This window comes from Canis aureus, chromosome 10, assembly GCF_053574225.1.
Source record: "Canis aureus isolate CA01 chromosome 10, VMU_Caureus_v.1.0, whole genome shotgun sequence".
In the NCBI taxonomy this organism is placed as follows: Eukaryota; Metazoa; Chordata; class Mammalia; order Carnivora; family Canidae; genus Canis; species Canis aureus.
This window is the reverse complement of record NC_135620.1, coordinates 66,237,179-66,251,017: the sequence shown is the minus strand read 5'-3', so window position 1 is coordinate 66,251,017 and position 13,839 is coordinate 66,237,179. Positions and strand designations below refer to the sequence as shown.

The 13,839-nt window shown below is 43.6% G+C and overlaps 1 protein-coding gene across 9 annotated transcripts in view; it reads left to right on the top strand.

Annotated features, from left to right (window-relative positions):
* Positions 1–13,839, top strand: part of EPB41L4B (erythrocyte membrane protein band 4.1 like 4B) — a 127,275-nt gene that overhangs the window by 69,059 nt on the left and 44,377 nt on the right. For 8 of the 9 annotated variants that reach the window (XM_077912843.1, XM_077912846.1, XM_077912841.1 and 5 more), the window contains exon 15: positions 1,655–1,719. In XM_077912843.1, the coding sequence (XP_077768969.1) occupies positions 1,655–1,719 (65 nt within the window). Of the gene's footprint in view, positions 1–1,654; positions 1,720–3,609; positions 5,291–13,839 lie in introns of those variants that run through there. The other variant, XM_077912847.1, reaches the window with a different exon arrangement.

The window sequence follows — 13,839 nt, the reverse complement described above, 5'->3', positions numbered from 1 at the left end:
GAAGGAGGGTGGGCGGCCGTGTCCGTGTGGCCGCAAGCTCAGTGAGGTTGGCCAGCTGCGCAGAAGGATGGATCGCTGTGGTTTTTGATAAGGGCCCTGTTGACGTTTGGGGAGGGACAGTTCATTATGTGACTGTCCTGAGAGTTACAGGATGTTTAGCTTCCCTCTTTCTGCCCAGTAGATAAAAGGTAATCGTGTAGAATATCGTGAAAAGCAAAAGCGCACATAGATATTTCCAATTGTCCCCAGGCGGACACAACTGCCCTGGTGAGAGCCATCTGGGCTAACACTAAAAAAATTGCTCCTTGACAGCTTTAGAGTGTGAATAAATTACCAAAGGAGACAAAGGAAGGTTTGGGAATATCCTTCTAGGTCTTTCACTAATGAATCGGGTTTGATTGTGCTTGAAGACAAGGAGTAGAATAGAAGGTCCATTTCTATTCTAGATTATTCCCTTTTGTTGAAGACCCAACTGGTAGAGCCTCATTTGAGGCCCAGCTACGTAACCAAAACACTTGAAGCATTTCAGCTTTGGGCAAATCATCTAAAACTGGGTGCCTGCCCGTCTCCCTGAGAGAGGTCAGCTCTCAGGTTCTGCTCCTGAGATCTTTCCTCCAGATCCTTTTCCCTCTAGCATGTCCTTCTGGGGGCTGCACACTTAGCTTGCTGACAGGCATCTTTGAAGGAGAGAGGCCACTAGAATACAGAATAAGCAGGGAGGGGGAGGGCACCTTAGGTTCCTGAAAACCGAATGAACAGAATTACCGAGAATTTTCCACAGTACAGAACAGGTTTCTGCTTATTAACCAAAACAGCAGGGGAAGAAGCATTTGACAGAGTAACGGTGGCAGGACTATGGTGACTTAAAAGTCCGGAGGATCTGATGTGCCCCACAGAAAGTTCAGCTTTGAGAAGCCTCCTCCTCACCCCCCCACCCCAGCTTCTGGGGCCGCCGCCTTCTGCAGGCCAGGGGTGGATAGGCACCCCTGCTACCCGCCAGGCCCCCCTTGTCTTCACCTCTGGTCCTTCTGTGAGTCACCAGTCTGGGTCTGTTTTCCCATCTGTAAATGGACAAATTCTTCCTTCCGTTTGATTCAGGATAATAAATGCTCTGGGTGGTTTGGGGTTTTGTTTGTTTTTGGTGGCAACAGGGTGAGGGGTGAGGTTTGGTACCGGGTTTTGGATCACATTTTAGAAAATTGTTCTCACTGCTCAAACGAGAGAGAAAGGGATCGCCCACAGTCCTGTTGCCTTGGTTTTCCTGTCCAGTTCTCTTGGGTTTGCAGATGTCCCTGTTACGCACGGTTGTGGTCATTTTCAGCGATGACAAAAATCATTTCTGAACAAAGAAATTGCTTGCCATTCTCCCCACAACTTGAGTGTCTTCCGTCTGTTCCCTTGGGGGAGAGGAGTATTGCCTGTCCTGGGTGCTCTGGGGGACCCTTTCCGGGCAGATGCCTTCCCCTGCCCTCCAGCCTTTGTTATGGAGGAAACGTGATCATCCTGGGAAGCCACCTCCCAGCCAGGGGTTAGTGAGAGGTTTTCCATTCACATCTCTGGGCCCCTCAGCTGGATGCCAGTGAAAGAGAAAGTAAATGAAGACCATTGAAATCAAAAGGTCATGGAATAATCGAGTTTGGTCTTTCGTTTCTAGCCTCAGTACCATCCCAATATCCACCCCAGCCAGCCCCGGTGGCACCCTCACTCTCCAAATGTAAGGTAAGTGCTTGAGCTCACAGAGCTGTACTTTCTCGAAAGTTCTCCCTTCATATGCAAAAACTCGAATTGGAGCTAGCTACAAATCGAAAGTCTGCATCAGAAGCAGCTGTTAAGAGTTGCCGTGTCATGGCAAGAGATTAATGATTTGCCAGGCAAAGGAAGCCAGTGATGAGTCTGGATTTGCCAGAGTTCTGCTTTTTGAAATAAAAATGAATTGGGTTTTGTTTTGTTTTTGTTTTTTTGTTTTTTGTTTTTTTGTTTTTTTTTTTTAAGTCATTCTAACCTCAGATATTTTTGGTTTGGTTTTGTGTTAGAAATGTTACTTAAAATTTCTAAGTAACATTTTCCTGTCCCAAGAATCCAGTTACTAAAAATGTGCCTCAAGCTTGGGGATTTTTGTTATGGGTTTTTTTGAAAGGACTTTTTTCAGGGGTGGGGTGGGAGGGTTTGCTTTTTTGTGACAGTGGATCTTTTTTCTAAACCCGGGGGTCAGTAACCTTTCTCTGTCATGGGCCAGATCACTGGTATTTTCAGCTTTGTGGTCTCTGTCACAACTACCCAACTCTGCTGTTGTAGCTTGGAAGCAGCCAGAGACAACCCAGAAGCGAACGGGCCTGGCTGCGTCCCAATAAAACTTACGAAAACCAGGGTTGGGGGGGGGGGGTGAGTGGGCTCCAGCCTGGGGCTGTGTTTCCTCACCTCTGCCCTAACCCACCACGATCCTTTCCAAGTAAACTGGCACCTGCCTTGCTGGGTTTTTCATTAGGCTTGAGGGTGTTTTAATGCCAGCTTTGTAAAGGCAAACGTTCCTTTTCAGATTTGAATTTTAGATCAGTCTTAATTGGTGTTTATGTGTGAAGCTCTTTCTGTTGGTGAATTCACTTTGCATAAAGTTATTTCTTGGTGAGGTTGCTAGCCTTGCTGCTTGAGAAAGTACCGAACAGAATGATGAAAATAAATCCATGTGGAGCAAAAGGCAGATGAGAGCCATTCATTCTTGATAGTTCTTGCCACTTTTGTTGGGGGACCTTGGAGGGCAACAGTGCAATTTTATCAATAACACTTGATATTCGGGTCACTTTTTAAAGCTCGTCAGCCCAGCGGAGTCATAACTCTAAATGTTTCCGAATTGCAAAGATGGTTTATTTTTTGGACATAAGAAAACAGAAGAGATGTCTAGAAATGCTATTTTTATTAACCTTATTTTTACAAAATTTTATGCTTTTTAGTGCCTAGCTTGTCACATTAGTTTCCTTCTGAGGCAGGCCCTCGCCCAGCAGCTTGCAAAGGGAATTCTGTGGGAGGCCACAACACGGCTCCCCTCCTGGCAGGCGTTAGCCTCATTGGGGAGCTTGCTGATACAGACCCCCTGCCCCACCCACCCCAACCCTGCTGGATCAGTGTCTGGGGATAGGGCCCCTCGTTCTGTGCTTTATCAGGCTCTCCAGAGGTAGAGAAGCACTGCCTGAGAACCTACCCCAGGAAAAGAGAGCTCCATGGTCCAACACTCTTGGCAAACGCTGCCTGAGACCTTGACAGTGCCCATTAGCTTGGTCGCGGCCCTGAGAGGCACCTGCTAAAGGACCCCTATTCACCCGACTTTCCCCAGACTCACTTGATCACCAGGGTGCCCTTAGAGAACTGACAGTTGTATGGCTGCGGAGCCAGCTTCCCTCGACTTGGACGTTGAGAGCTAACCTGCATCTGGATTTTAAAAATACCTTTAGAAAATCCATTCGTTTTTGTTTGTAAGCCATCCTCATTCACGTGGCTCGTGGTTTCTCCTGCCCACCTTCCCCCCCTCCATCCCCCATGCTTGTGTTGTTTCACTCACATCTCTGAATTTTCTCCCATCCCTCCCGCTAACCATCCACTCTGCCAACAAAACAGGCCATGCTTTCAGGATGACAGGCCGCACTGGGAAACGTCAGCCAGTGGAGGTGACAGCCATTTCGATTATGTCCACGACCAGAACCAGAAGAACTTAGGAGGAATGCAAAGTATGGTGTATCGAGATAAACTCATGACCGCACTTTGAGAGACTGAAGCACCTTACCTCCATTCACCATCGTAGTATCATTACATCCCATGAGAAGTGTCTTGGCATCACAGAGATGTGTTTGCAAAGTGTCTTTAAGGAATAGTTCTGAAAGATGTTCCTGGCGTCCGTGTAAATATTAGCAAACAACCGCAATCACTAGTCATGATTTCCTGTTGACCACAGTCTCAATAAAATGAAGGTAGTTAAAGGCTCAGGAATCATTTTAACATTCTGATTTTGAAAATTGGAGTAAAAGTCTGTGTTTATTGTATGGCTGTACGTGATATTTCTTTGTTATTTAATGAACGGGACCAACTAAAACCAGAGAAACGTAGGAAGATAGGTCTGCGTTGAGGACAAGACAATCCTGGGGTGAGGAAGAGGCTTCCGGGGCCCAGCCCCTGCCACTGCGAGATTGTGGACAAGCCTTTCTCCTCTGTCGGCCTCCTTTTCCCCCCATCCGAAAAGACTGGGTTGGACTGAGTGATCGCCAAACTCCTTCCAGCTCTACAAATCTGTGATCTGTGAAAAGTTAATATTTTAAGTCTGAGGATCTAACATTCAAGCAAAATCTCTCCTAGGAAAACTGCAAAATTCCCTCCTCTCACAGAGAGTTGCCCCTTTCAGAAACTGAGTAAAGTATGTAACTGCTTAGGTGTGACATACATACAGGGAGGCTTTGAGTTTCCTGTCTTAAAGCAGTTTAGCCACTTTGAATCTTAGCAGTTTTACTAATCACAAATGCATAGCGTCCATTTTAATAGAATTTGCTGCTCAAGTACAAGAATAATTTTTTTAAATTATTGATTGGTGCTGCTAACTTGCATGATTTCAGAAGACATAATTATGAATACACACTGTCAGGATTTATAGAATTTGAGGCTTGGTTTTCACCCTGGACTTCATTCTTTTAAAAAGCAACATGCAATCCAAGATCCATTTGTGGCTCACATTAAAGTGTCTAGGATTTTAATGAAGTTGTGCCAAAGCATCCTATAGAATAGGATGGGATGGGTGTTGCGCAGTCATTTTGTAGTTCCAGCTAGCAATGTGTTGTCTCTTAGGGTAGAACTTGTACCGAAATATTTATTTCCCCCCACCTCAAGCCACAAATCAAACATTTTTTTTCCTCTTGATCGACTTGAGATATCTTTCATTAGTCTTTTTTGCGAAAACAATTCGTAAACGCCATTTTAACACGTGTAATTGTAAGTAGGCCCATTTTAAGCCTTTTTTTTAAAAAAATGTGTTGACATCTCTTGAGATATTTTATTGCTAAAATCTGGTCTATTTTTGGTTGCCACAAGAATCTGTCCAGAAGGAGGGACTCAGCTACACGCCCCGCACAGTGGAGTCAATCACCTACCAAACCCTCCCTGAGATATCTGTTTACAGGTGTATTCCGTTTTAGCAGCTGTTTTGATCCTCAGTGTCTGTGCTGCCTACAAATAAATGTGTTCAGAATCTTTTAATCTTATTGATACATTTTTACAAATGTGTTTCCAAGGAATAAAGATTATTCTGGCTTTTTTTGGACTCCATCTTCATTTTACATTGCGCAGAAGTATCATTGGTGGACGACATAGATAATGGGACAGGGAGCTTTTGGAAGTCTGAGGGTGAGCATTCAGTTAGGTGACCTAGAGCAAGTTCATCTGAGAATAAGGCTACTCTTGGGAAGAGTGGCTCAATAACGAGTGGATTCAGTTGTCTGCAACCAAGAAGTCTAACCAGGATGCATATTTATGACCTCCTGATTGTTAAATGACGTGTACACTTTTCATCCCTCAACTTCATGGACCTCTGTCTGCTGCATCTGATGGTGGTGGTCGCTCACTCACAGCTTCTTGAAATTTGTTCCCTTGGTTTCTGTGATATCTGGTTCTCTAGCTCTTTGACTTTTTCTGGTCTTTGTAATAGCTTTTCCTTCTGTCTTCCTCTTAAATATTGGTGTTTTCCAGGGGTCCTTCCTCTGTCTACTGCCTTTCTCACTATCATAGTCAATGCTGGGTCTTCTCATGCTGGCACCATTTTAGGGCTGTTGACCGTGAAGTCATTATCACTAACCTAGACTATTCCTATCAGTTTTTAGACTGACATTTCAACCTGTATATCCCATGTCATATTCTAGCTCATGTCAGAAATCAAATTCTTTATCTTTTACTGGAGAAAAAAGAAGAGACTTCCGCCTGATTCTCTCTCCTCCACCTGCAAGAAGGATATATACACACACCGTCCATAGCTCTTCTGAAACCTGTTGCCACCCATATCCAGGCAGTCCCCAGGCAGGCCTGCTCAGCTTGTCAACCCCAACCTTACAGCAACATCCTCCCTCTGCCTCAGAGGTGCTCTTTCAGTTCTCCTTGACTCCAGGCTCCTGGTAAGCTCATTGTCCTCCCAGTCATTCTGATGCTCGACATCTAGCAGGGTTCTCCAGCACCCACAGGGTGAGGTCCAAGGCCTTCTCTATGGAATTCCTTTGCTGTCTGCTTCCGTTCTATTGCTGTAGCCTATATCGCCCCATTTCTTACCCTCCCATTTAAATTTCTACACCACCAAGCTGCTTGTCGTTCCTGGCATGCACCATATCCTGCTGTTGCTCCCATCTGTGCTTTGCAAATACTATTCCTTCTGCCGAGAACATTCTCACTCCTATCCTCTTCTGCCCAACTCCTGCTCACCCCTTATGCCTCCGCTCAGATGTGTTCTTTTCTCCAGGACTCCGACTACCCCCACCTCTGCAAACTAGGTTAGTTTCTATGTTCTGCTCTGTGCCTTCCCCTAAGCCCTGCTATATCAACGTTGCATTCACTACTTTACATTAAAACTTCTTCTTTTGTTCATCTCATCCTGGAGCCTGCACACTCCTTAGGCAGGAGCTTTGTATTGTATTTGCTTTTGTTCCCCATGCCCAACAGAGAGCATGTGCTCAATGAAAGTCTGTTCAGCAAATGATTTATTCCACAGTCATTCTAACAGAGATGTCTAACCAGATAACAGGCAGCACGTGGTCTCTGAGCTGGTCCGAAGGTATCTGAACAGCCGTACCTAGTCCAGGGCGTCACGTTTTGAGTAGGACATTGGCCATCAGCTGTGTTCTGGCTTCAGCTTCATCATCTGAATATTCCCCAGTGTGTCTGCAGTCTTCCCATTCGAAGCATCGATCTAATGATGAGCCTTGTTACTACAGGGCAGATGATACTGGAGATGATACTAGAAACCCTGGTAGGTCGACATGGATCCGTGCTAACATGCAGGGACTGTTAGCCAGATGTGTGTTTCCAGCACTACATGTGGCACTTCACTTGATCTCGGCCACTCTGTGTTGGAGGGGCTGTCCTCTTTTCTCACATGTGGAAGCTCAGGCTTTGGGTTTAACCAAGTAGCTTACGTGTTATCACATGTGCAGTTCTGACTCCCAGCCCGTGTTCCCAGCCGTGTGCTCTAATGCTTCTCACTGATGACCATCTCGCCATTGGGACCCTGTCGATCTATAGATCTCCATGAGACTATTACTAGATGAACTTAAAGAGTTCACTACCCCAAAATCCGGTTACCAACTGGAAAGCCACTCACCACCACCAGCATCCATATGCCTGTACATCAGTGGTCTTGTCACCTTGTCCATCATCATCACCAGTGAGCTAATAACCCTGTTCCTCCCCTCCCCACACCCTTCCCAGGGGCCTAATTACCCCTACTCACCCCCTCCTGCTGCAGTCTAGAACCTGCATTCATTCAGCAAACTCCTTTTAAAAGGAGCAGAGATTGAGCATTATTTTCTTAGTGAACCAATCATTTGTGGTCATCCACTGCTTCCTTTCCCAGAGCTCACAAACTAGTCGTTTCTTCAGAAGTAATTACCTGCCTGCACAACCAAACTCGGGACTCCGTAATTAACAGATTTAGCTTTTGCATTTTTGAAACTTGGGTACTTACCTGTCTTGTATCCTCTCTTATTTTTCTGAGATTCCCTCAGAATTCCTAACAGTGAATTGACAGTGTTGTCAGATTGATGTAATTCATATGGACTGAAAGATTTGAAATCATGCCAGGCAATTATCTTGGCCTTCAAAAACCTCTTGCCTATTTCATTTCTTGGTTTGCCATTTCCACTGAAAATGGTTCTTAACTGTGAAGATGAAGGAACAAGGACAGTGAGGGAGTGCTGGTTTTTTTTTTTTTTTTTTTTTTTCTTGCCTGTTAATATGGCATCATCCTTCCAGGTCAGTGACTCCAGCCTCCTGGGTTCTGGTCTGAACACAACTAATAATAGATCCTTTTTGTTGCCCTTGACTTTCCAGCTTTTAACTAGTCCTTTAAGATCCGAGCTCATCAAAGAACTCCCTGAGCAGCTATATTGATCCTTTGGATCAATATTCCCCAAACTTGGCTCTAAGTCAATTCCCTGACTGAATCTTCCAAAAGGACCAGGTAAATACCCTAAGTAGGCTTAAGGATGATTTGCCTCTGCCATTTCTCTGTAGGAGGCAACCGACAAATGCTGAGGCAAGGCATAATGGGGCAAAGAGAGGGAAAATGTGAGCGGCTGTTAAGGAAAGAATCCCTTTGCACAAGAAAAGTAGCACATTTTTAAGAAGCCCTATGGGTATCTAAAAGGTGAAACTAATGGGAAATTGACATTCAGCTGAGCCTCAGCAAAAGAAATCTTAAATAATTCTGCAAATTGGATAACTTCCTCAAAATTAGGGAGCCAAAGAATTGCTTGGACAGCTTATTAAAAATGGAAATTGCTAGGCTCTATTTTAAGTGGTTGGTGGTGAGATCGAAGGAAGCTTCATTTGAAGTCTCCAGGCGAGCCCACAATGGCCAGGTGTAGGACCTCCCTTTGGAAAGGCACAGCTTCCTACCTGGTTGGCCCTTCTACTGTGGTTCAATTTTAACTCTTCATTTAGAGCCCAACTCTTTTTTTTTTTTTTTAAGTAGGCATGATACCAAAAAGTAAATGGATACATCATAATAAGTACCTAGATACATCTACTCAGCATAGCTTTGCACTTGTGTAGGTTCATAGTGAAGCAGAAGAATACAAAAATTCTAAGGTATCTTTATATGGCTTTAATTTCAACATGAGCACCCTCCCCTAAGTCTGTCAGACGGAGTCTGTCATGGTTTTGCTTTCCTCACGCCAGAAGCAAGGGACTAGAGAATTGCATCCACTGGAGAAGATGACATGGACATAACAGTGTAAGGACCCATGCTAACATTAGAACTCATCGTGGGGAAGACGCAGAAGTTTGCAGAAGCAAAATGGCAGGATGTTGCTCATTGATGAGAGACCGACTACGGGTCCACTGTGGAGTGGTGATTTTGTTGAGGGCAAGAGCCCTACAGTTCTCATGAGGTGAAATGTGAATGCTCTAGAACTTGCATGGTTTGAAACCCAACTGTGCCATTCACCAGCCATGTGTCCTTTGTCCAGTTTCTTCTCTATGCCTTATTTTCTTCATCCCCAAATGGAATTAAAGGACATTATGTATGCAAGGTGCTTAGCACAATATTTGAGGCTAGCTGGTCGCGGTTTTTGGTAGTATTTGAGAGGTAAGGCCTTAGCATGAGAGACAGGTCAAAGAAATTCAGAGTCTTGTTCGAGGAATGGGCTATGTTAAAGGTTGCTGGCTTGAGATGTATGGTCTAAGTTTAGCAATGGAAAGGGGTGTTTGGCCCTAAGAGAAAGATCAGATGGAAGAGGGTTAGCGCAATATGTAAAGACTCATCTCTGAAACTCTTAACGAGTGAAGAGCAGAAACACAGCGGGGATCTTTTGAGATGAGATGAAAAGAAATAAAGATGATATTTCTGTCTGAGAGTCCTCGAGAATAACCGTCCAGGCGGAACGTGGACAATGCTTTCCCATCTGTAGACGGCCGACCTGGTGGAAGGAGGAACTGGTGAAACCACTGAGGATTCATTCTGCGGGTACAATGGGACCCACGAGTTAGGAGAATGGAAACCGCATCTGCTCAGCTCCCAATTTGCCTAGCTCAGGATTTCATCTTACACAAACCAGAGGAGGCTTTTTAACAATTAGGAGATTAAATAGAAAGTCAGCAATAAAGGGAACTGCTGCGCTTTTTGACTTATTTTAGTAGGTAATACCAATGGTCAGAATTCAAACAAAAATATCTAAGTTACTTTTCCTTTCCACCTTTGTATTTATTTTTATTTATTTTTATTCATGAGAGACACAGAGAGAGAGAGAGAGGCAGAGACACAGGCAGAGGGAGAAGCAGGCCCCATGCAGGGAGCCTGATGTGGGACTCAATCCTGGGACTCCAGGATAACACCATGGGTCAAAGTCAGATGCTCAACCACTGAGCCACCCAGGCGTCCCTCCTTTCCACCTTCTTTTTTTTTTTTTTTAAAGATTTTATTTATTTATTCATGAGAATACACAGAGAGGAGAGAGAGAGAGAGGCAGAGACACAGGCAGAGGGAGAAGGAGGCTCCATGCAGGGAGCCCGACGTGGGACTCGATCCCAGGTCTCCAGATCACGCCCCGAGCTGCAGGCGACGCTAAACTGCTGAGCCACCGGGGCTGCCCCTCCTTTCCACCTTCTTATTCCCTAGATGCTTAGTTCTCCCCAGAGGCAAACGTTAGCATCTCATTGTGTCAATCTAGGGCTAGTCCACCTATAGACAAGCACTGTACGTATTTAACCAATCAATACTGATGACCATTTAGGCTGCCCCGAGTCTCTAAAATTACAGTTTTTTTCTGCTACCCTCATACATTCCGTTGATGTACTTGAGTAAATCTATCTGTAGATAAACTCCCTGGGGGTAGGGGCACTGGCTGAAAAGGTACGTTCATATTTCATTTGGACTTTGCCTAACAGTTTCCCTCCCAAGTTATCCTACCCAATTACACTCTCTCCCAAGCCCCCCACCCGACCAGCGATTTGACAGGGCCTCTCATCCCACAGGGAGCAAGCTCACAGCGTTAACTAATTATTTTAAACCTTTGTTAGTCCGATGAGTAAAAATTAGAATTTCCATTTTAATTGTATTTCTCAATAAGCAAGTTTGCGTACCCTTTCATCTTTTTTGAACACCATTTGTTCTTTGTTTTCTCCGAACCGTCTGGAACCTCTGCTCTTGTGCCGTGCTCTTTAATAAAGACCAGACTGATGAAGTAAAATTAATCATGTCAGCATAGTCTTTTTAATAGTGGAGAAAGGGAAGGATGGGAAGAGTTGATATTTACCAGACGGGTTTTGAAAGCAGACTTCCAGAAGCTCAGGTAACAGTCAGCATGATACGATGCCCTGGAGATCAGAAAAAAAGAATATGGACAGCATACAAATAGCCAGAATGTGATTTCTCACATCCATATTTCCTTTCTTTTTTTGGGAGTTTGTTGAGAACTTTCCACTGCAACTTCGTAAATACCCACTCAGACCTTGTGAATGTCCCTGGTGCATTGGCCAGGGAAGGAAGGATTTACCCTTAATCACAATTAAAGTTCTAATTTATCAGGTCTAAAATCCCACTGTATTCCAAGACTTGCCAGCGGTTATGTTGGAGGAAAGGCTGCAGAATTTAAAACAAAACTGCTGTCGTCCAGGCAATTCACTTAATAGGGTTAGAATAATTAGAGGAACATCCCCGTAGGCTCGTGTTGTAAGAAAGCCACAGAACCTGCCTAATCATCCCCTACTGAATTGTGAATGGCTTAAACATCCACTTTCTGCAGCTGAAACCTCAAAAGCAAGAGGTGTTGCTATGCTAACAGCTCCACCAGCTTCGTTCCGAGGCTGAATAATGGATGCTGTATCTATATTCAAGGCAATTAAACGAGCCCTTAAAATTAGGTCCAGTGTATAGCTTCAGAGGCCAACTAAGGATGTTTATGATAGAAGCTTCTGGAAAACCTACAAGAATTGCGGGACAGAGAAAGGATCATTTGAGGAGATTTTCAAACACAAAAACCAAAATAGATTAGTCCTCATCTGTATCACCTCAAGAACACATACCCAGTGTTCAGCTCCAGCTCCTGCTCACACTGGTATCTTGTGCAATTAGAATGTCTAAAACCTGCCCTTAACAGAGCATGCATTTTATTCATCTAACTCGAACTTCATCCTGGAATGAATAATAGTTTAATTTCATTCATTCTGGTGAGTTGGATGATGTCTGCAGAGTGGAAAAATAACACTCTCAGCTCATGCCCAAGTCTGCTATGGCTCTTTTGAAGTGCAAAGACTGGCTCCTTAGACATTATTCTGCACAACTAGTAGCTGCACGTTTGTGGCAATGATTATTTTGTCTTGCTGCTCCTTGAGGCTTCCCATATGATACTGTTTGGAGATGCATTTACGGCAGTAGCTAGGGGCCAGTCGGTTAATGCCATTATCCACCTGAAAAAAAAAAAAAATCTTCATTTAAATCAAAAAGTGGGCACTGGAATGCAGAAATGAGAGACAAAAAAAATCTGTAAGAAACCAAGAAGGGAAAGCACTGTTAGGTTTATTACAAGTGAATGCTGTAAAAGAAAACAACTATATTTGTGTCAGTATTTTTTTTAAGGCAGGAAAGAGATTGAATAAACTCTTAGTCATGAGCCTCTGTGCAGAAACGAACTCATGAAATATTTATTCTTTGGGCTCAGATCCTGAAACTGATCCGGAATTGCTAAAATCCTAGATTTCACCACGAAGTTTCTGGAGCCCTTCCTCACAGCTTCTCCGTGCCTCAATCAGAGAGACATTATAAACTTAGTAAGAAAAACATTAGGCTAAAATGGATTTTCTAGCAGAAGATCATCAAGGACTGCTTACCCATTTTTACAGCCGTTCCCTGAGACCACGTGATGCCAGTTTCGCCAAAGGAAAATTCTAGATTCAAAGACGGGGGCACGTATCCTGCTCTATCTCACCACGAAAGCTGAAGAGGCTCTCGTCGCTCCTTAAGATGTGGCATATTGTATAGTTTTACAGAGGCTGTCTAATGTTAGGAACAACCGGGGAGCTCCTGACCAAAGTGAAGCTTTTATGAATAGACACTTGATAAATTACCTAAGGAGAATAATTCAAATTTAATGCACTACAACATTTGTTCAACAAATATTTACTGTGCGTTCCACGCCGTGCCAAGTACAATAATAGGCACTAGGAATTGATGCTGAAGGAGATGCTGCCTTTGGCTGTAGGCAGTTAATAAACTCATCAGAAGGACAGCTACCAGTCTTATGGATTCAGACATTACCTGTGCTAACACTAGAATTAGTTCCAGGTTGATTGCTTGGAAGATGTCTTGAAAGAAATACAAATTGAGAAAATTTCCATCTGCCAATGAGTCTATATAAAGGAATCTAAACCACGAAAAAAAATATAATTTTTGACCTTTTCAGATAAGGGGAAAATGAGATCGGTTGATCTCTGCTCTCTCTCTCTCTCTTTTAAAATAAAACCACTACATTATTGTAAGAAATCATCCTTGATTAACAGACTTAACATTCATAACGTGTCACATTTCTAAGATGTTTGATAACAGTTTTCTTCTCGAACCCATTATGAAAAAGGTACAGTTTTTCAAATATGCTCTACTTACAGCCAAATGGTATGCTTACCCTGAATTTAATAAGAACTTGTAGCAATATGTTAGTCTAATGACCCACTCTGTTCAGTCTCTACTAAATTAAAATGGAAGTAAGTGACAGGTATCCTGGAAACCATGATGAGCAAATGCACCTTCTCTCATCTCTCGGTCAGACAAGGCACAAATCAAGTTATTTCATTGAGCTGTAGTTCCTGGCATATAAATACTTAATAAATGTTTGTCCAAAAATGCAGTGTCTGGGGCCCAGATCAGTGAAATGAGCTACCTGAGGTCACGTGGCTAAGCGGTAGCAAAACCAAAACTAAATGCCCTCCAGGTTTCAAATCCCAGTTCTGCCATTTACTAGCTGTGTGACTTTGAGAAAGTTAATTAATGTCTCTGCTACCATTTCCTTACCTGTAAAATAAGGATAATAATAATTATCCCTTCTTCAGATGGCTGTTAGAGGATTAAATAAGTGAATAGATGGCACAGTGCTGGGCAACCAAAAATGTTAG